Raw genomic sequence first — 22,587 nt, forward strand, 5'->3', positions numbered from 1 at the left:
GGAGGAGAAACAAGCTGCAAGAGAACGTCCACATACATCATGGACTGATTTCTCTTCATGAAGGTCTCTATGCAGATGCACAGAAGTTGAGTAAGAATGCATAAGACTGCCTTTGTGCAAAATCCCTTTGCTGTCTGAGACCTTGTGTGAGCCCAGGCAGCAGGTGGAAAAGATTTCCCTCACCCCACACCTTTACATGTGGCCTTGGCCCTTTATGCCCTGTACACCAGGCTTGTTTGTGTCACTGTTTGTCACCATCAGCATTTACATTGCTTTTAGAATTTAAAAGCATTTCACATCATAGTACCGTGTATCTCCGGCCTTCACAGTAATGCTTTTTTTTTTTTTTTTAAGAGAGAGGGAGGGAGGGAGAGAGAGAGAGAGAGAGAGAGAATTTCAATATTTATTTTAGAGAGAGAGAATTTCAATATTTATTTTAGAGAGAGAGAGAATTTCAATATTTATTTTTTAGTTTTCAGCGGACACAACAAAGATGTTGGTATGTGGTGCTGAGGGTCGAACCCGGGCCGCACGCATGCCAGGCGAGCGCGCTACCGCTTGAGCCACATCCCCAGCCCCACAGCAATGCTTAAACAAGTATTATACGTTTTAAAAAACCCCAAGTCCCAAATTTTCAAATCTGGGAATACTTCAGTGAAACTGATGCAGGTGCATTAAGACAGGACGGACGTCATAATCTAGAGCTTGTATACATTATAATTATAGATTATACACTAAATTTAAGTTTTTATTGGTGTTCCCCATCTGGTCGACGGGACAAAACAGGTTAAGGATGAAATAACGACTAAAGTAGGGCCTCTGGCAGGCCAATCTTCTGCTTTCTCTGGGCGATAAGATCAAGAGTGAGATCCTGGGATAAGTGCATGAGATGACACGCTCCAAAAATGCTTTGACGGTGTCCTGCCAGGCTGTGTGTAGCCCGGGTCTAGCTTGCTCGGAGGCTCTGGGACCTCAGGGCCGCGCGCGCGCGCGCACACACACACACACACACACACACACACACACACAAAAGTGCTATGCAAATACGGACCAGGAAAAGGGTGTCCCCTCAGCCGTTGGGGTTGGGGGTGGAGGAGCCGAATGTGCAGCTCCACCCTCCTGGTGCAGTCGGGGCAGGGCCTCGACCCCCCAGTGTCCTAGCTCCGCCCCCCGAGGCCGCGCTCTCCCCCAACTCTGATCTCACCACGCCACGCGGCCCTGCTCCACTGTCCACTTTTTCTGCTCAGGCCAGCGCCTCCCCAGCGCCCCGGCCCCTGGGACCTGCCGCCCTCCCAGGGACCAGTCTTCGGCGGCCCCGCCCTCTAGGGGGCCTCATCTCCCCCCGGCCCCGCCCTCTAGGGGGCCTCCTCTCCCGCCGGTCCCGCCCTCTAGGGGGCCTCATCTCCCCCCGGTCCCGCCCTCTCTGCCCCCGCCCGCCGCTCTTCCTGAGACCCGTCCGCCCCTGACCCCGCGGCAGTGAGGCCCCGCCTAAACCCCGCCCTCTGCCCCGCCCCGCATGCTACGACTCGCCAATCAGGCCTCTCTCCCACACTACCCGCCCTCGGCCACGCCCAGAACGCTGCGACACGCCCCCGCAGGCCCCGCCCCGTTCCGCGGCCGGGCGCCCACCTCCGCGCAGATAGATGGTCCTCCGAGCCCTGCTAGCCACGCTGCCCACGCTGCTCCGCGCCCCTCGGCCTGCTTGCGTCGCCGCCATGAGCACTGGCACCTTCACAGTGTCGCAGCCCCTCAACTATCGCGGCGGGGCCCGCGTGGAGCCGGTGGACGCCTCCGGCACCGAGACGGCCTTCGAGCCCGCCACCGGTAACGCGCGGCGGTCACCCTGGGGCGGCGCCCCGCAGAGCCGGCCGGGCCCGCGGCCGCCCTCCTCCGCACCGTCGGGGCGCGGGCAGAGCCGCGGGCAGGCAGGCCGGGTGCTCAGGGAGTGCTGGGGCAGGGGGCAAGGGACAGAGGGCAGGGGGCAGGGGTGGCGGAGCCGTGAGGCCGCAGGCCGAGGGGCTGGGCGTTGAGGTAGCTCGGCCCCCCGGGGACTGGGAGGGACAGGGAGGGCCGCGGAGCGCCGCTGGCCTCGGCTGGGCGGGAGCATGGCTCCGCCCCTCGGGCCCGGAGAGGGGACGAACAAGGCTCTGGGACCTTATCTACCTGCAGTCTGCCTCGCTGCCTTTGCCGGACAGCTGCTCAAGTGTGTTACAGACATTGCAGGCTTTACTATCTCCGGAAAAAGCGGAGTCCCCAGGAATTCTTGTGAAAAGGAAATGTTGAGTTGCTATTCTTAAAGAATTTTTGTTGATTTAGTTGAATCTGGTTACAATCCTTGGGCTATGGGTCTAAAGAAATTGATTTTTTTTTTCGTATTTTGCCCCAGCTAGGGATAGGAAATAAAGTTGGAGTAAGAAAGACTGTTTTCTTTTTGGGGAAAAACATTTCTTGCTTTTAGTAATGTCTTTTTCTGATATTGCTGCTTATTAACCATATTTATCCAGTGTCAGTGGTATGACTGAGTTAGAGAATAGAAAGGGATTTGAAAGAGTTTACATCCAGAAGACTGATTCCTTTCAATTCTGATTTCTCAAGACCCTGAGATTCTTATTTTTTAAAAATTATTTTATTTTGTGTTGTGCTGAGGATGGAACCTAGTGCCTCACATGTGCTAGGCAAGAGCTCTACCCTTGAGCTACAACCCCCCCCCCCCCCCCCCATTGTGAGAAGTAGTAAGGAGTGTTGCACTGATTTTTTAGAAAGTTAATGTTAGTGAACTCAACTCTGAATACAGGACAGGGGTTATCAGCCCAAACATGGTTAGTTTACAACACGGGACATGATCTTTCTCAGTCTGAAATGTGGTTAAGTGCTTTTTTCTGGAGAGAGGTCTGCAACTTTTATTAGATTCCAAAGGGGTCAATGACTACCAAAAAAAAAAAAAAAAAACAACTACTTGCATAGCAGTGGTCACTAAATCAGACCATACTTAAAAACAGGAAGGGGATCCCGAAAAACACATTAATACACAATTTTATTTAAATATGTTGCAACAATTTGAGATAAAGCTGACTTTCCCCCTTTTTATAGGCCGAATAATAGCTACTTTCACATGTTCTGGTGAAAAGGAAGTAGATTTGGCTGTTCAAAATGCAAAGGCTGCTTTTAAACTATGGAGTACGAAATCTGGCTTGGAGCGGTGCCGAATCCTCTTGGAGGCTGCCAAGATAATAAGGGTGTGTATTAATATATTCCCCTCTGCCAAGATAATAAAGGTGTGTATTAATATATTCCTCTCCAGAAGGCTCCTCACATATTGCTCCAAGGGTTCTTTGTAGTTAAATTTGGTGCAACATTAGGTTTGACTTTTCTTTTGGTGCTGGGATTGAAGCCTGGGCCTGACACAAGCTCTCCCACATCCACAGCTCCAGGTTATATAATGTTTGTTGAAGTGGAAAAACATTGCCACGTGTTCCCTTTGGTATGAAAAACAAGCTTTCATTTCTTACTGGATCTTGGCTTTTGGCCATCTCCCTTGGCAGATTTTCTTTTCTGTATTTGTTTTGAATTATAATGTACTTTATGTGGCTTGTCTCCTTTTTTTTTTTTTAATGCATTTTGTATGTTAGTTCCTTTTTATATTTTTTCTTCTAATACTTAATTGTATCTTCCTTTTTTAGTTTTTAATTGCCTGGAAAGATGTAATAGATTCATACATGCTCCCTTTAAAAAAAAAAAAAGAGAGAGAAAAGAAAAAAAGACCACATAAATTCTTAGAATCTTATAAATGGAAACTAATGGGTATTCATCAAGTAAAGTTGTAAAATTCAGAAGAGTACACATTGAAATATGGGTCATGCATAGCCGAGTAGTAGGACTGTGGGGATTCTTCTTTTTTTGGGGGGATACTGGGGATTGGATTGAGGAGCAAGCAGATTCTCACTAAGTTGCTTAGGGCCTCACTAAGTTATGGAGGCTAGCCTTAAACTTGTGATCCTCCTGCTTAGCCCACTAAGTAATTGGGAAGAAATTGATTTTTTTTTTTTCTTTCGTATTTTGCCCCAGGTAGGTGTACTATACCCAGCTTGGTCTAAATGTGTTAAGTAACAGGGTTTGAGAGTTGCCCTACTTGCAAGAGTGTGTATGCATTTGTGACAACACATGAGGCTCTGGGGTCAGAGAAGAAGATGGTGTGTCAGGGCACAGTGTAGCAGGCAGAGCTGACTTGAACGCGGCTTTCCAAGGCTCCTCCCCTCAGGTGATGCCTGTCCATTTGTACATGGGTTGTACCCCAGGGGAACCCTAAACCTATGAGACAGCCTGTCTTGGGCTGCTGGCACATCTTGCCCTTCCTGTCCTCTGGAGAGAGATTATCGTTAAGCCCATTTTGGGGGTTCAGAGGGAAGGGTCACTGAGATTTTTACCCTGAAATGTAAGCGCATGTCACCAGGAGCATGCAGCGGAGAGCTTTGTGTGTCCATATTGCTCCAGAGTTCTCTGCCTGACAGAGACGTGGCCTCTGCCTCCCAAGCCTTTGCCGTTCACACCACCTGCCCGAGTTCTTGGCACAGAAGCCTGGACCATGCAGAAATGTCAAAAGTCATGGAGAACTTTTTCTTGACAAAAAAAAAATTCCTCTTGTTAAGAATTTAATTTGGGGCTCAGTGGTAGAGTGCTCACCTAGCATGTGCAAGGCCCTGGGCTCGATCCTCAGCACCACATAAAAATAAATAATAAAGATATTGTGTTAACTACAACTGAAAAAATATTTAAAAAAAAAGAATTTAATTTTATCATTTTAAGCTGATAATTATTTTAGTTTGTCCTTTTTTTCTTTTTAACAATTCATGAACATACGTGGTTATGTCTTCTTGAAAATGTCTGTAGGGGCTGGGGTGTGGCTCAGTGGTAGAGCGCTCGCCTAGCATGCACAAGGCATTGGGTTCGATCCTCAACACCACATAAGTGTAAAATAAAGATATTGTGTCCACCTGAAGCTAAAAAATAAACATTAAAAAAAAGCCTATAAATCTAGCAGCTTGGGAGGCTGAGGCAGGAGGATCACAAGTTCAAAGCCAGTCTCAGCAATTTAGCAAGGCCCAAAGCAACTGGGTGAGACCCTGTCTCTAATAAAATATAAATAAAGGACAGGGGATGTGGATTGGTGGTTAAGTGCCCCTGGGTTCAATTCCTGGTACCAAAAAAAAAAAAAAAAAAAGAATTGGAATTAAAATGATTTCTATTAGTCCTAAATAGTATCTATAATATCTTTTGCTCTGAAATCTACTCTGGGAATAATGCCTTTTCTTTTTGTACATTTCCCTAAGGACTGTTCTCTCTCACCATATGCTCAGGCCCACATATGCACACACGAAGACACAGAAACGTAGCATCACTCTTCACGAAACTGTTTTTCGACTGAGCTTGTAAAGAGGTTGTGGGCTTAAGTGTCTGTCGCTTGGTGAACTGGAGAGGAGGGCAGGAAGCATCTCTCTGCCAAATGCCACGGGGCCATTCCTTTCATTTTCATTTAAAGTGAAAGCTGTTGCTATTTTAAAAAACCGAGTAGTGTATGTCGTGTAGGCCCTGAGTGCATCCAGATGTACGTGTCTTAAGGTTCCTCTTGTGTTGTGCCCTCAGGAGCGAACGGATGACATTGCCATTGTGGAGACCATCAACAATGGCAAGTCCATCTTTGAGGCCCGCTTGGATGTGGCATCTTGCTGGCAGTGCCTGGAGTACTTTGCGGGCTTGGCTGGGTCCCTGGCTGGTAAGCTAACAAAGGGCAGAAGAGCAGAGGTTTTGAGTTAAGCTAGGTCAGAGCTGAAGTCCGGGGTTCACAGTATTCTCTGGGGCGGGGAGGGGGTAGGTTTACTGGTTTTCCTTATCAGAGCTGGAGCTGTAATCTCCACTTCTTGGGTTGTCTTTAGGATTAGATGACATGCGGCAAGTAAAGTGTCTGGCATGGTGCTTGAGCTTTGCACCAGGTTGCAGGAAAAACAATTTTTGTAGACGTTAGCTTGTCATATTTACCAGTGTCACCTGTTTAGCAAAAAACTCTCTGACAAGTTATGAAGTTGGCAACAATTCATATTGGGCAGTTGGTAAGGCCCACCTGAGCATGGGGAGCCACAGTCTGAGGTGTTTGGGTCCTCAGACTCTCCCCTATTCCAAGCTTCTCACATTACCATTTTATTTCATCAAAGGTATCTTGGTAGAGGAATTTTTAGAGGATTAAGTAGGATGAGTGCATGTTGTGAGCTTGATGCCAGCCTAGGCAACCTGGTGAGACCCTGTCTTAAAATAAAATTTTATAAAAAACCTGGGCCTGTAGCTCAGTGGTAGAGCACTACCCTAGCATGTGCCAGGCCCTGGGTCCAACTCCCCCCACCCCCAACAACAACAAAAAAACAAAGAGAGAAAGAGTGGGCACGGTGAGCAGTGTCTTGGGGCAGAAGGAGGCTGGCCTGCCTGGAGTGTGGGCAGACCAGGCACTGGGGGTGCTGTTGGTGAAGCTTGGCAGCACGGCCTGCATTCCTCTCTGACCTCTGCCTTCCCCTTAGGTGAACACGTCCAGCTCCCAGGAGGATCCTTTGGTTATACCAGAAGAGAGCCACTTGGGGTATGTGTGGGGATAGGAGCCTGGAACTACCCCTTTCAGATCGCCTGTTGGAAGTCTGCTCCTGCTTTGGCCTGCGGTAAGAAGCACTTGGTCCTGCACCAGGAGCGTCCATTCCCCCCATCCTCTCCCCCTCACCTCTTCACATTCGCACAATTCAGAGCACAGTGGCCTCAGAGGACGTGTCCCCACCTGCCCTGCCTGGCCCCCAGGAAGCTGATGTTCAGGTCCCACACTGGATCACATCTACGAGGTCCCACTTTTTATTTGCCCAGCTAATTTTTGTATATGGGAAGAAAGAAACCTGATTTTTGCTCTTCAATCGAATTAGATTTGTCTTTTCTGGATAAGAATTTCTAGCATGTCGCATCACACAACTAGACTGGTCAGGGTCATTCCAAGTGAATTTGGGGACTAAATAAAGACACAGACACAGAAAGAACCTTTTCTTTGGGTTCAGTGACCACTCATCAGCCACAGATCCCACAAGGGGGGCAAGGCAGGCAATAAAGAGAGTGAGGAGCAGGTGCTGAACCCTTTTATTGGGGAGAAGCCATTCAGATGAGGCAAGGGGTCAGGTTTCAGGGGGTTGAGTCTAGCTTCTGATGTCTGCGGTCAGCAGGTGACTGACATCTAGGAAGGCCACGCCCATCTCGTGCTGTGTGGGGATCATAGGCAGAGCTAGCAAAACGACACAAAAAGACACATACGTCCCCTCCCAAACAGAGGGCCAGTGTTGGTTCAGTCCACCCTGTGAGCTCAGTGCTCATAGTGCACACACACACACAGCCCATGGCTGGCTTGCCACATCTCCACACTCATTCATTGCTTAGAGCTAAGGGGCACTTGGTTCTTATGTGGCAGCTCCTGACAGTAGCAGGCCTGTGACTCGATTTGGGAACAGAAGGCAAAGCCCCTTCTTTAAGGGTCTTGAGAGAAATGATGGAAGAGGTCCAGTGGCCAAGTAGGTGGCCAAGTGACTAGAAGAAGCAGTTTTCTTGTGCTATATAAAAATAAAGAATCTGTAGGGAAAATGTTTGTTTAACTTAAAATCCAGTGTTAAAAACCTGTTAGGATGCCACGTTGAAGAGTTTCTCGTGTCCTGTTGCTGTGGGTGCTCTTTGTTTTAGTGGATTCTCTTTAGTGGTACTTAACCACCATTGAGCCACATCCCCAGCCCTTTTTATTTGTTTTTTAGAGACATGGTCTTGCTAAGTTGCTTAGAGCCTTGCTAAATTGCTGGGCTGGCCTTAAACTTTCGATCCTCCTGCTTCAGCCTCCTAAGCTGCTGGGATTACAGGAGTCCATACTCCTATTTTGAGAGACAGTGTGATAGAGGAGAGGAGAAAGAATGTCAGAATCAAGCCAGCAGCTCTGGGGACTCTAGCCTGAACCCTGCAGGTCTTTAGCGTCAGCTTTTATAAAATGGGACTAACCATACCTACCTCTTGGTGCTGCCGAGGGTGTTAATGGGATCATTATGTGCACAGCCAGCTGTGCAGGTGTAAGGTGTTTGAGACTGGGCAGGTGTGTTTAATGATAGAAGCCAAAATGAAGGACAAGGTATGTCTATTAAAACAGCAATTGTGGGATCTGAGGGGGGACAGGAAACACTGGGATTATTCTGGTTTCGTAGAGACCGGGTCTCGAGTCTTTGTGTTTTGGGTTCACACAGGTAATGCTATGGTCTTTAAACCGTCTCCCTTCACTCCCGTTTCCGCCCTGCTCCTGGCTGAGATCTATGCGGAGGCTGGCGTGCCTCCTGGGCTCTTCAATGTGGTGCAGGGAGGGGCCGCCACGGGCCAGTTTCTGTGTCAGCATCCCGATGTGGCCAAGGTCTCCTTCACTGGAAGCGTGCCCACTGGTGTGAAGGTGAGGTGGCTTCTGGACGTGGCCGGAGAGCCTGCCCGGACTGTATGGGACTCTCTTTGGCTTCTGCCTAACCAGTTGGAAGGGGCAGGGGGTTCCTTGGGGCCAAGCTCTGGAGTTCCCCGTAGGAGTGTGGAGGGGAGCTCGCTCGCGTGGGGTCCTGGTTAGGCAGGTGGGTGCAGCCCCTGCTCCTGCCTGGGGAGGTGACGTGTCTCGGGGCAGGCCTGGTGGCCTTGTGCCTCCCACAGAGGAAGGGTGTTTTCCCTAGTATTTCACGTCTGTCGTTGTGACCTGAGTTTGCGTTCTGGGCTTGCGGCCACAACACTGTGGCAGTCACGAGGCCATTCTGACTGTAGTGGTCCCAGGGAAAGCCCTCAGAGTTTCAAGGGGCCTCTGTGGATTCTCTCCAGTTTTCTGGAAGAGAATATTTTAATCAGCTAGGTATTTTATAGTACTGGGGTTGAACCCAGGGGCACGCTCCCACTGAGCTACCTCCCACCCCTTTTTATAATTTTGAGACAGGACCTTGCTAAGTTGCTGAGGCTGGCCTCAAATTTGTAATCCTCCTGCCTCAGCTAGGCTTATAGGCACATGCCATCACACCTGGCTCTGGAAAAGAAAATTGTAAATAGGCCAAGGGCACCGTATGTTGAGGAGAAAGAGGCTGCGGGTTGTGTAGTCAGGCTGAGCTCTGTAGAGTGCAGTCTGATTGAGTCCTACTTCTGAATGCTCTGTCTTTCTTTTCCAAGATCATGGAACTGTCAGCTAAAGGGATCAAACCTGTGACCTTGGAACTTGGGGGCAAATCTCCACTCATCATCTTCTCCGATTGCGACTTGGAGAATGCCGTGAGGGGGGCGATGATGGCCAACTTCCTCACTCAAGGCCAGGTGCGTACTGTCACTGGAGGAGGCTGGGGAGGAGCCGCTCTGTCTGCAGCATCTTCTACTTCCTCCTGAAGACCTTTGAGACAAGAGAGTTGCCTACACAATACAGAGACTCCCCATGAGCCGCTGAAGTGTAAACACTCTAACTTCATGGCTCCTCGTGGGTGTGTACCTCCGCGTACTTACTAAGTTTCTCCAACTACTTGAGAGGAAGTCGTGGGCCCTGGCCCCTAAGCTCCATGCCCCTCAGTGTTCCTAAGAACAAGGGCCTTATTTTATATAAGCACAGCACACCTAGTAAAATCAGAAGATTCACCCTGACAGGGTGGTACTAATGTGTAGTTATCAGTAAAATTCTGCCATTCGTTTGATTGATGTGCTCTTAGCAAAGGAAAAAAACTTTCTCATTCAAGGTTCAGAGATGGTGCTGCATTCAGTTGACTGCTTTTCTTTTTCCTCCTTCCAAATTACCACTGTTTTTTAAAATCGTACACAGACCTGGGCGTGACAGTCGTTTACCTCTGTGTGACGCGCAGTGATCACGGCCGTCTGTCTCTCATCTCTTTTTGCTGGAGTAGCTCCTCAGGTGATCATCTTTGGGGACCTGGACGTTTGCTCTGTAGACCTCCTTGGGGAGGTCTGACGTTCTTATCAATCAGCTTCGCATCAGTTTGTGCCCTTATGGTGGGGATAGCACGGTGTGTGACGGGGTCTGGCCATGAGCCTGCGCTCAGGGCGGCCCTCACTGAAGCCTCGCCTGTGCCTCGGGGAGCTAGCTCCTAGGGACATCTTGAGCCACCGGTCCTCGTCAGGCTCTCGCAGCCCTGTCACCAACACCGATTCTCGCTGGCGCCTGGTGAGGGGTTTCCCTCCGCGGGCCTCCCCTTGCCAGCCCCTCTGCAGGTGCAGCTCGCCCTCCGCTGGGCATCACGGTCGAGGGCTTGGCTTCACCCCGTGTCCTGCTCCATGGTGTCTTTGTCTTGGTGCTCGGGGTTGCAGATGGGCTGGTGGGCGCCGCGCTCTGGCCTGCCGAGCTCTTTGCTCTTGGACGTTCTCGCAGGGGGGTCGCGTGGCTGTGCTGCAGGCTTTGGAGGAGCCTCCACACTGTTTCCACAGTGGCTCACTAAGTCACGTCCACTGAGAGAGGGCGGGGCTCCCCTCCTGCACGTCCCTGAACACGCTCCTGTCTTCTGTCTTCCCGACGGTAGCCGTCCTGACAGGCGCCAGGCGAGGGCACTGAGAGTTTGATTTGCTTTTTCCCAGCAGCTAGGGCTGCCGAGCACCTTTCACATACCTGCCCGTCGGTTGTATGTCTTTGGAAACATGTCTGTTCAGGTCCTTTGCTCCCTTTCTAATCAGGGCTGTTTGGTTATTGGGGCGCTTGTGTGAGTTCCTTACACACTGTTATTTTTTTCAGTGAAACATAACAGAGGCGCTGGGGTTGTGGCTCAGTGGTGGAGCACTCGCCTCTCATGTGTGAGACCCTGGGTTTGATCCTCAGCACCACATAAAAATAAATAAAGATATTGTGCCCATGTATAACTAAAAACAACAACAGCAAACGGAGTTTGCCACTGGAACCATTCTCGAGTACCCGGCGGCATTGAGTACATGTATGTTGTGTGCAGTTAGCGCCGCCACCCATCCGTCTCCAGAGCTGTCTCATCCCTCCACACGGAAATTCTGAAATCATTAGGTAACAGCTCTGTTCCCTGGTTGCTGCTCTGTGACCTGGCTGTTCCAGGTCCCTTACAAACAGCACTGTACAGTATTCCTTCTTTTACTTGTGGCTTGTTTCACTTAAGTGTCTCCAGGGTTCATCTGTGTTGCACTGTGTATCAGAACTTCTTCCCCTTTAACAGGCTCAATAGTATTCCGTGGTGTGTATGCGCCAGGTTGTCCCTCCAGCCTTCAACTGAGGGACTTGGGTCGTTTCCATCTCCTGGCTGTTGTGAGAAATTCAAATTCTAAATTCAAATACTAAACAGTCTTCACTGAGGAAGTGAACTCATTGCCCAATTTTTCACTGATGTGCGCATGTCCAATCTGTAGAAGTCCCTGCCTTCAGTCTCAGATGTGAATCCGGAGGAGGATTCACGTGTCGTGTGGTCCTTCCTGAAGGAGCCTCCCTCCCGTTTTCCACAGCGGCTGTACCAGCCCATGTTCCCGCCAGCAGGGCCCCCATTTTCAGTTTCTCTACATCCTGACTAATATTTGGTATTTTTATTTGTCCGTTTGTTCGTTCTTTCTTAACTGGCCAATCCTCCCCACCCCACCCCTTTTTTGATACTGGGGGTTGAACCCAGGGGTGCTTAACTACTGAGCCATCTCCCTTCTCCCCTGTTTTTAGAGACAGGGCCTTGCTAAGTTGATGAGGCTGGCTTTGAACTCGTGATCCTCCTGCCTCAGCCTCCCAAGCCACCTGGTCCCTTCCTTCTTGAGATGCGCAGCCAGGTTGCTCATGAGAAGAATGCAGGAGGTCCAGGCCTCGTGGGCACGACGGCAGTGGACTTAGGAAATTCAGATGAACGGAATAAAAATAGACTTGTGTTTGCAGAGTGGTGTGAGCACAGTCACACATACCGTCCTTATTCAGCACAGGGACAATTTTTAGAGATGAAAATATCCTTTAAAAAACTTGTTGTGCCTCTTTTAAGTTTAAAGCTGTGGGGTTTTTGCTTGCCCTTCCCCCTTACGCACGTTTTGTCTTGTACCTGTCCCTTAGGTTTGCTGCAATGGCACAAGAGTGTTTGTGCAAAGGGCAATTCTTGATAAATTCACGGAAGAAGTGGTGGAACAGACCCAGAAGATAAAAATTGGAGATCCCCTTCTGGAAGATACAAGGATGGGCCCGCTCATCAACCGGCCACACCTGGAGCGGGTCCTGGGGTTTGTTAAGTCCGCAAAGCAGCAGGTGACAGTGAGGAGGCTGGTGGGTGAGGGGCTGGGTGCCCTTCTCTGGGTTGTGTCCAGAGCTGGGGGTGTCCTGATCAGTGTGGCACTGCGGGGTGGGCGTGGGGTGGGGTGGGGTGCTGGCTGCGTCTGCTCCTTGGTGGGGGGTGGCTTCGGGCTCCAGGGGTGCCTGTGGATGACCCAGGTGCTTTCTTCTCTCCTTGGGCAGGGTGCCAGAGTGTTGTGTGGCGGAGATCCGTATGTACCCAAGGATCCCAAACTGAAAGATGGATATTACATGAGACCTTGTGTGTTAAGTACGTCTTCTCGTTTGCTTTTACATGGTCTGACTTAAACAGTGAATGGAGAGGAACTCATATTTGTAAGCTGTGTGTCTGGTGTGGAGCAGGAGCTGGCAAGCCATGTATCTCCACCTGGGCAGGAGTGGATTCCTGCGCTGCTGCCAAGCCCTCTGGGGTCTCAGGGGAGCCTCCGCCTGGTTTGCCTGGAGCGGCACCTGCTGTTCTGGAAATACAGAGTCCAAAAAGGTGAAACGGAGAAACAAAATGGAAGTGCATGTTTGATGAAAAATTAGGCAATGAGTTCACTTCCTCAGTGAAGACTGTTTAGTATTTGAATTTAGAGCATCAGTGAATGAAACCAATATGTCAGATGGTGTGTTAATCTTTTAAAAAATATGTAATTTTAATAATATTAGCATCTCCTTTTAATCTTAAAAACCTCTTGGCCTGACTGTCCAGTCCATATGGTCATCCTGCTGAAACTCCCTTCTTTCCTCCTGCCTCAGAGGGAGCTGCTATTCTAAACGCTGCTCCTGCCAGTCTCTATCATTACAATATGTTAAACGGATCTCCTATGAAAATGTAAGTTTAGGCTTTAGAAAACTCTATAGAGGTTGAGTCATGTTGTATAATTCCTTACATTTTATCTGATAAACTAAGCTGATTCCTCACCATCCCGAGGTTGACTGTGGTGTCAGTTTTTAATACTTGATGTTTGATGTGGCTTAACCTTTAACCGTTACTATAGGCGGAATCACTGATGTTTAAAAGCTGTAAACCTTGCATGCATTTCACGGATCAGCTTGCATTAGTAAGTGAATAGTGAATAGGAAAGCCTTGGACACTATGAAATAACAAGTGTAGGTTCCATAGTAGTGTGCATGGATTATCCCAAATCTGTTAAAAGCAAAATGTCTACCGAGGCAAAAGAAGGAGTGGACTGTGCATACCATTGTATTAGTGGTAGATTTCTCTGCGTGCTGGGATTAAAGGTGATTTGGGTTGTTTAATGTGCACTTCTGAATATTTTATGGAGAACGTATATTTTCCAGGTAGAACAAAAGTGAACAGGCTGTACCCCTGAGCAGGGAGCTGGAAGCTCTTGATCTTATCCAGTGACTCTGAAAGCCTGGTTGTGTTTGCTGCATCAGTGTCACTTGGAAAACTCATTGAAAAAGCAGATTTCAGTTTCTTGCTGTGGACCCCTAAATGTCCCTTTCAGGGGCTGAGGCCTAGAATCTGCATTGTTTTTTTTTTTGCAATGGGGCCTAGAGTCATTTATTAGAATATCAATGTGTGCTATGTTAAATTTACCTGAGTAAATTTAAAAAGGCAGAGATTGTGGGAACAATTTGCAGTAAAGTCATTTGGAATAAATGATTTCTGGGGCGTTGGATCCAGGTATTGCATAATCCATACTGATTTTTTAAAATTATTAATTTATTCTGATTTGTTATATATGATGGCAGAATGTAATTCATTTCATATTACACATATTAAGCACAATTTTTCAAGTCACTGGTTGTACACAAAGTATTTTCACACCATTCCTGTCTTCGTATATGTACTTAGGGTAATTAGAATCTGCCTTTAATAGACCCACACTCATGTTTATGTCCGTCAGACCTTGGGAATGGTTCATTCCAGAGCCTCACTCTTTCAATTCCCCGCCAGGGTTGGAGGGACTGACACGTGGTGAGTGACAGGTTTCAGGCAGAAGCCTCTCCAGTCCTTACATGTCAGCAGCTCCTTTTCATACCCTCTTTCTTGATTCCCAGTACAGAACTCGCTGCCCACCACCCTGCTGTACGTCAGTCTGTATAAGATGGTAAAATATCTTCGGGGACTATTGAGTGATGAATGAACTGTCTTGAGTCCTTGGCTGTCCTGGCTAATGGTTTCCCTAACAGTGGTAAACAGACCACTAGTTTCTGAAGAGTTAGAACCTAACAAACTATCCTTAAATACAGACTCAGTGTTTGCCGTGTGTCTTTGAGGATAGTTCAGGTGTCCCCAGAGTACAGAGTGACTTTCAGGTGTCTAGTGTACTGTGTAAGGGTCCAGCCTGTCTCTCTTTTTTTTTTTTTAGAGAGAGAGAGAGAGAGAATTTTAAAATTTATTTTTTAGTTTTCGGCGGACACAACATCTTTGTTTGTATGTGGTGCTGAGGATCGAACCCAGGCCTCACACATGCCAGGCCAGCGCGCTACCGCTTGAGCCACATCCCCAGCCCCAACAGCCTGTCTCTTGAGAGGCTGTGGGATAGCCGTCTTTGTAGATCTGTGGACAGTGGCCTGGGGACTGAAAGCTGGTGTTTCTAGGCGGCTCCCGAGCTCTGTTTGCCCTGAGCCCTTTTTGCAGGTATAACAGCCTTTCAGCTAGCAGTTCTCGCTCTGGTGGTTATGCCAGGTGGACCGGTCGCAGGTGAGTGTGGGAGAGCGCCCCCCTGCTGAGTCTCGGGGTTCAGGTTTAGTAGTGGACATCCGGATACAGGAACTTCTTTAGATGTGCGTATTTTAGATGTCCAGTATAAGTCAGGTCTCTTTAGGGAATTAGCCGTGTAAAGCTTCTTCTTTTTTCTTTTCTCTCTTTTTTTATGGTCCTGGCAATTGAACCCATGGGCGCTTAACCACTGAGCCACATCCCCAGCCCTCTTTGTTTTGAAACAGAACCTCTGAAGTTGCTGAGGCTGGCCTCAAACTTGTAGTCTTCCTATCTCAGATTCCCACGTCACTGGGATCCCAGGTGAATGCCACTGTGCTGGGCCACATAAAGGATCTTAAATGCATTTTTGTGTAAAGTGAACACCTCCTCAATTATTTATTTCTAGTTTATATTTTTATATTGGGTTTTGATGACATTGTTTTTAATTCTAATTATATCACAGTCATTAAGAAGATGTGAAAAAAATATGTAACCTTTTATGTATATAGTTAGTTATTTATTTTTGGCATTAGAGACTGACCTAGGGACACTTTACCACTGAGCTACATCCCCAGCGCTTTTTAGTTTTTATTTATTTATTTATTTTTTAGTTTTTCGATGGACACAACATCATTATTTTGTTTTTATGTGGTGCTGAGGATCGAACCCAGCACCCCGTGCATGCCAGGCGAGCGTGCTACTGCTTGAGCGACATCCCCAGCCCTTTCGTTTTTATTTTAAGACAGAACCTCACTAAATTATTTAGGGCCTCACTAAGTTGCTGAGACTGGACTTGAACTTGTGATCCTCCTAACTCACCCTCCTTTTAGCTAGGTGTGTGCCAGCTACTACACCCAACTATGTGTAACATTTTAAGAGAAATTTGGATGATACTGTATACAGTTTCATATCATTTTTAAAGTGAGTGTTTTATCATGACATTACTCAACTAAGTTTTCTTCAGAGACTTTGCTTTTAGGGCTGGGGCTGTAGCTCAGGGGTAGTGCCTAGTGTGTGCAAGGCCCAAGTGTGTGCTCACTCTCCAGCATCACAAAAACAAAAAATACTTTGCTTTTAGAAGCTTCATAAAAGTGTTCTGGGAGGGGTGCACACCCATCTTCCCAGGGATTTGAAAGGCTGAGGCAGGAGGATTGAAAGTTTGAGGCTAGCCTGAGCAACTTTGCAATTTGGTTGAGACCCTGTTTCAAAATTAAAAAAAAAAAAAAGGACTGGAGTTGTGGCTCACTGGTTCAGTGCCCCTGGGTTAAGTCCCCAGTACCAAAAAACAACAAAAAAAACAACCCCTAAACCAAAAACCTTTCATGAAGTTTTTTTTTTTTTTTTTTTAAATCATTAGGATCATTTCCTCTATTTTAGATGCTTAGTTTGTTGCTTCCTGAGTTTTTTTTTTTTTTTTTTTTTTTTTGGTACTGGGGATTGAACCCAGAGTTGGTCTACGACTTTTTATTTTTCACTTAGATACAGGTTCTTGCTAAGTTTTTGAGGCTGGCCTTGAACTTTCCTGCCTCAGCCTCCTGGGTCGCTAGCATTGTCGGCTTTGCCTGGGCGCCGTCCTCATTAGCTATTTCCTTATGGTGAGTGACAGAATGTGGACTTAGGATCACACCTGGCTGCGAGTCCGTGGTGAGTCTTGTGACGTTGCCAGGTGGAAAGGGTGCTGCAGTTTGTGTCCACTGGCAGTGCACGCTGAGTGTTCTCCTGTTGACCGTGGACTCTGGCTCCGGTGACGCGGGCTTTGTTGTGAATGTCTGCAGCTGATTGCCGAGACGACATGACCTGTGTGAAGGAAGAGATCTTCGGACCTGTCATGTCCATCCTGCCCTTCGACACTGAAGCCGAGGTTCTGGAACGAGCCAATGACACCACCTTTGGACTGGCAGCTGGCGTCTTCACGAGGTGTGTGCAGGACGCCCAGGCAGGGTGGAGGGGAGAGAGGGGAGGGTGGAGGGTGGGGCTGCAGCCTGCTTAAATCTGTTGCTGCCCGCTGCCCTCACCGGGCAGCACTTTCTGTTTGCTTCAGTTTAAGTCAGAAGATGCCACAGCAGTGTTGAGTGGTTTGCTGTGAAGGCCCGAGACCCTGTTGTCAGGTGTGAATTGAGTTCTAGACTTTGTTGATGAAAATTCTGTCCTTTTGGTCTGTCATTGAATAAGGCCTTTAGGGTTCTGATCTGTGTAGAGCATTCAGTTAGGTGGCTTTTGAAAACATACCTGTAAAGGAATTTAAATGCCGTGTGCATGTGACTGCTGGTCAGTAGCCCTGAAGATCACGGTCTCTGGTGTCTTGGCAGTTCCTAACTGGAGCGCACTGGAGCTCCCGTGGGGTCTCTGTGCTGTGGGTTCCTGGGCTGCTCTTCAGTGTGACCACCGTGAGTGATCTTGTGATGAAGTGATCTTCATCCCAGGAGGAGCTTGTAATCTGTACGAAGTCTAGTCCCAGGGACAGAGGTAGGGAGATTGGGAGCCAGGGATCTGTGAAGACTCCTGCGGGTTTCTGTGACACACGGGAACATGATTTGTCCTTGGCGGTAGGAACGCCATTTTCTGAGGCTGCTTTACACAGGGGCTGCTTGTCTCTTGACACCCGTGTTCAGCGTTTGGTGGCTTCGTGGGCAGAGCCTGGAAGGAAAGCCAGGCTCCCTTTTGGCCCATGAAGTAGTGACCCTTGAGCTCTGGGGAGGCCCGGCCCCGCCTGCTGCTGTTCTGCGGCCTCGCACAGCCCGTCCACTCCCCGGGCTCCCAGTGCCCTCGGCGTGCGCGACCACCCAGTGGTCTTCATCCCGGGAGGAGCTGCCTGCCAGTTCGCAGTCGCCCCCCAGGTCCTCCCCAGACCCTGGTGACGCTGATCCACTTTCTGTCCTGTGGATTTGCCTGTTCTGAAAACATTCCGTGTAAATGGGCTCATAGGACGTGTGTCTTTTGGGACTGTCTTCTTCCGTTCCTCAGTGTTTGAAGCTTCATGCGAGATGAAGCGTGTTGATATGGGCTGGCTGCCCCTCTCCCCTCCTGAACGATATTCCATTGTACTGATTCGCCGCCTTTGGCGTATTCGTTTGTTGACAGGCGTTGGGCTGTTTCTGCTGCTGCTCCGTGACCTCGCACAGCCCGTCCACTCCCGTGACAGCCTTGGGCTGTTAGGAAATGCTGCTGCTCACGTTTTGGCTGGCGCGGGCACGTGCATTCTCTTGGCTGTGCGCCTGGTAGCGAACGTGCCTGTCCCTGGTAACTTCACGTTCAGCTCTCTGAGGAACAGCCAACCTGTTCTCCAGAGGGAAGGCACCATTTTACGTTCCCCCGAGGATGCACGAAGGTCCCAGCTCTGTACACCGTCATCAGCCCTTGTTGTCTGTCCTGAGTTTACCAACCCCGGTGTGGAGAGCTGTCTGGTGGTTTTGATTTGCATATCTGTGGGTTTTCTTTTCGTTCTTTTTTTTTTAATATTTATTTTTTGCAGTTGGACACAATACCTTTGTTTTATTTATTTTTAGGTGGTGCTGAGGATCGAACCCAGGGTCTCGCATGTGCTAGCGAGCTCTCTACCGCTGAGCCACAACCCCAGCCCCTCTTGTCACTCTCTTGTTAGTCTTATTTGCAGCACAAATCTTTATTTTGACAAAGTCAATTTTGTCTGTAACTTGGTGTCAATTCATGCTCAGATGTCAGGTCTGTGACCTGTGCCCGAGCCCCTGTGTGTGAGTGCTGCTCGCGGCTCTCTAGTTCCTGCACCATTTGTTGAAGACGGTTTTCTCGTGGAATTGCTCTGGCAGCCTTGTTGCTGTTTACTTTGTGGATGTCTTTGGGATGAAACTAAATTCTTAACTTCTGCCTGTTTTGCCTTGTTGATAAAAGTTTTTAAAACATTTTGAAAAAAGAAAAATTTGGCAAGGCGTTAGGGCCCTTAGAACCAGCAGTTTGACTTTTCCTGTAAAGTCATAGCACAGGACACTGTAGTAACCAGCACTTCTTCTTGGTAGGGACATCCAGCGGGCTCACAGAGTGGCGGCTGAGCTTCAGGCGGGGTCCTGCTTCATAAACAACTACAACGTCAGCCCGGTGGAGCTGCCCTTTGGGGGCTACAAGAAGTCAGGTGGGTGCTGGCGAGTGCAAAGCACTGGCTCAGGCGGGCCATCGTCCCCTCTGCAGACCGGGGCTCTCAGCCTCGTGAGAGCAGATCGCGAGGCAGGATGGAGGCTCCTGGCCCTCCCAGTGCACCGTATCTCTGGAGGCCAGGCATCTCCAGGAGGCTCTGCTGTGCAGCCGGCTGGTGGACTGCTGATGCACATCCCGGAAAGGTTTGCCGTCGGGGCAGAGTTACTTTTTCTTGGTGGTCTGCAGTTGCTAAACCCTCCTTCAGGGCTACCTTACCAGCTCTGCCCACTGTGGGTTCAGGCCAAGTGCCTCTGAAATAAACCCCGGGAAGTTTACAAAAACCTCTCCCTTGGCCATTCAGCAGTCAGGTATGGTGACTCTCGTCCCGCTCCGTGGCTGTGGACTGGCTCCTACGCCTGAGAGATGCCGAGGTCTCAGGGTCATGGGGTTTCAGGCTGCAGGAGTGTAGCCATTTCTTAGAACTTCTTTCTTTTGGAAATTGCTGCCTGTAAACATCTACTGATTCCCACACTCCTCTTCATTTAGACTGAAAATGGGCTTGGGTTTTGCCCAGGCGCCACTCTAAGAGTCTGAGCCCTGGTTTCTGGCAGTGTTCACGGCCACTACGGCGTTGGTGAACGTGCGACCCGTGAACTCTGCTCAGCTGGGTGTTGATCTGACTCTTGTTGGTGTTCTGGTGGTATCATCCTGGCTTTCCCTGATTGTGCTCCCCTGGACCCTGTTGTCCCCGAGGAACAGCAGAAGGTCTGAACACCAGCTGCAAGGGCAAGCAGGAGCCAAGTGCTGTTCCAGGAATGCAGAACCTCAGTGCGGGACATCTGCACGGGGTCTGCCACTTAGGCCCCTGGGGTCCTAGGCCAGGGTTTGCTTTCTTTGTCCCAGGCGTGCCTGTGGGAGTGAGGAGGTAGCAGGGTCTGCCGAGCAGTGCTGGTTCCACCAGCCATGTGCTCTGAGGACACGGGACGCAGGATAGCTGGGACTTGCCGGAACCTTTGTGTGTGGCATCCTGTGAATGGCGCTCATGGAAGCATGTGGTTTTGGGGGGACCTGGTCCTTGCCTGTCTATCTAGGGCATGGGGTACTGTCCTCTGAACACAGTGACCTTATCCATGAGGGACTGGGCGGTGTCTTCGACTCCGAGTCCTCAGAGGAATCAGCAGCGGGCCCTTCCCCGTGGGAGCAGGCAGGGTGCAGACAGCGGGTTCTCTTAGAGATTTGGCTTGCGAGAGGCTGACAAACCTGCTATATGGAGTTAAGTTTTAAATTAGTACCTTTTGAGACAACAGGTTGATTGTTGTGGAGACTGCTTTAACATTTTTAGCAGGTTTTCTTAATAAAAAACCTGAACATTTTTGGACCTTTACCCAGAATAGTAGGCACCCAGCATTAAGATTCTTCTTGGTGAGAAACAGACCTGTGCATTTTCCTGTCCTTACCCCCAAAGACCCGTGGACCTGCCTGCTGTCCTAGAGCCAAGGCTGATCCGTGGGTTGAGGACGTCAGCCCCAGGCTTCAAATCCCAAGTCCCCTGCCTGGTGGGCAGGGCCTGGCTCTGGGCAGTGGGGGCCTTTCAGACAGTCGCACTGCTGGCTCATCCTGGCCCTTTCTCTTCCTTTCAGGGTTTGGCAGAGAGAACGGCCGGGTGACAATTGAATATTATTCACAGCTCAAGACCGTGTACGTGGAGATGGGCGATGTGGAAACTGCGTTTTGAACAGCCACAGTGAGGCTGTCCGCGGGCGGGGCTCTCTGGACAAGGCGGTGCTGGGGTGGAACCAGGTCCTCCCAGCCAGGGTGGGCATTCTGCCACTAGTGTGCCCAGCCTCCTGGATCCATTCCAGGTCCAGACTTGGGGCCGTTGAGGGTAAGGGAGTGGTCGTGCCTTATTCTTCACCTTTCAGTTACCTTCCTAATCGAAAATGTGTTGCAAGTGCCACTTAGACACGAATCCAGACGGTTTTGATTTTCCTCAATGAAAATTTCTGTGAGATCTTTAAAGCCAGCAGCACACTTCCAGAGAGCAGGCAGAGGGGCCGGGACGCCCCGTGCTCCGCCCGCGAGCACGTTGGTTCTCTGGCCTGGAGAACGTGTTCTGGTGGCTCCCAGTGGAGTCAGCAGAGGCGACACCTGCATGTTCACGGTTTTAGTCTCGTCCTGTCATTCCAGCGAGGAAGTTGCTGATGAGGGGACCCGACTTTGGCCGGTAGCTTGGGGGGTGGGGGGTTCCACTCCCTCTTTGTGGGCGGGAGCGCAACAGTGAAATTAAAGTGCATCTGCTGTTGGTCCTTGTGCTTTTGCTTTGGACGCCACCCCTCCCGGGGGACACTGGGACACTGGGCTCAGGCAGAGGGCTCAGGGACTGCTCTTGGGAAGCGCAGGGGCAGATGGAGCTGCTGTGAGGCACTCCATCCGTCCCTGCTGCCCATGAACAGAGATGTCCTGGAGAGAGACCGGTGATCTTCCAGCCACGTCTTCCCTGCCCCCTTCTCTGTTTCCAGACAGGTAATGAGTGACAGCCTGCATAGCATCACAGATAGGGACAGAGATAAGGAAAGGTCCTCGTCACTGGGCTAGACCTGACCATGTCCTGTTTGCGCCGAGGTCACACGGGACACCCTGCCAGGCCACAGAGGTCCCCCACTGTGTCTTGGAATGCTTGTTTAACGTAGGCAATAGGAACCCCCCAGGAAGGCACATGTTCCTGATGGTCCTACGGAGAAACAGTGGGGCGGGGGCCAAGGTTTGAGCACCCAGGTGCTTGCTGCTGCCCCCTCTGTTTAACACACTCAGCCAGCACAGGCCCACGCCTGACCTTGAGGTGTAGAAACCGTTGGAGAAGTCTTGGTCCCAGGTGGGCCCTAAGTGAGCATGGGTGCAGGCCAGGTGTGGGCTCCAGTGCTTGTGCTTCCTGTGCCCCTCCCTGGTTCCCATGTCTTCCGTGACAAGCTACCACACACGCAGTGGCTTCAAGCAACACCAGTATGTCACCTTTCAGCTCCGGCGGTCAGTTCAGAATGGTCTCACTTGCTGGAAACCAAGGAGTCGGTGGGGCTGCCCTCCCTCCGGAGCCTCTCGGAGACTCCAGGGTTGGGATGTGGAACATCCCCCAGAGGGCATGTGTTAAAGATGTGGTCCCCAGGGAAGCCACAGGACTTCAGTTGATGGGGCTGGTAGAGGTCCTTGGGTCATGGGGTGTGTTCTCAGGGACCCGGGGATCTGGCCGCTTCCTCTTCTGCCTCCCAGCCACACTCTCCTCCGGGACAGCTGCCTCGGTACAGGCCCAGGACAGTGCAGCCAGCCCCTCGGAGCCGAGCTCCAACCCAGTGAAGACTCATGGGCTTCACACCTGTGGATTGAACCCATGAAAACTGCGTCTGTGGCTTGGGGGTGCGGCGCAGTGACGCAGCGAGTGCCTAGCAGTGCAGGGCCCTGGGTTCGGTCCCAGCACCTCACAGACCTGCATCTC

The 22,587-nt window shown here is 50.0% G+C and overlaps 1 protein-coding gene across 1 annotated transcript; it reads left to right on the forward strand.

The window, feature by feature from the left end:
• Window positions 1-1,592: 1,592 nt before the first annotated feature.
• On the forward strand, window positions 1,593-21,403 carry Aldh9a1 (aldehyde dehydrogenase 9 family member A1). Its single transcript, XM_071600366.1, has 11 exons — window positions 1,593-1,824; window positions 3,091-3,236; window positions 5,641-5,770; window positions 6,564-6,698; window positions 8,295-8,491; window positions 9,238-9,378; window positions 12,101-12,289; window positions 12,497-12,584; window positions 16,769-16,910; window positions 18,986-19,098; window positions 20,741-21,403. Exons 1-11 carry the CDS (start codon window positions 1,644-1,646, stop codon window positions 20,833-20,835), a joined length of 1,557 nt encoding a protein of 518 aa, XP_071456467.1. The 5' UTR covers window positions 1,593-1,643; the 3' UTR covers window positions 20,836-21,403.
• Window positions 21,404-22,587: the final 1,184 nt, after the last annotated feature.

This window comes from Marmota flaviventris, chromosome 12 (assembly GCF_047511675.1).
Source record: "Marmota flaviventris isolate mMarFla1 chromosome 12, mMarFla1.hap1, whole genome shotgun sequence".
Taxonomy (NCBI): Eukaryota; Metazoa; Chordata; class Mammalia; order Rodentia; family Sciuridae; genus Marmota; species Marmota flaviventris.

What these genes read in the sequence shown, in the direction of transcription:
- Aldh9a1 (XM_071600366.1), top strand. Translation starts at nt 1,644, where the DNA reads ATGGTCCTCCGAGCCCTGCTAGCCACGCTGCCCACGCTGCTCCGCGCC. An exon ending in TTAAGTCCGCAAAGCAGCAG is followed by an intron (nt 12,290 to 12,496) that starts GTGACAGTGAGG and finishes CTCCTTGGGCAG; the next exon opens with GGTGCCAGAGTGTTGTGTGG. An exon ending in GCAGCTGGCGTCTTCACGAG is followed by an intron (nt 16,911 to 18,985) that starts GTGTGTGCAGGA and finishes TCTTCTTGGTAG; the next exon opens with GGACATCCAGCGGGCTCACA.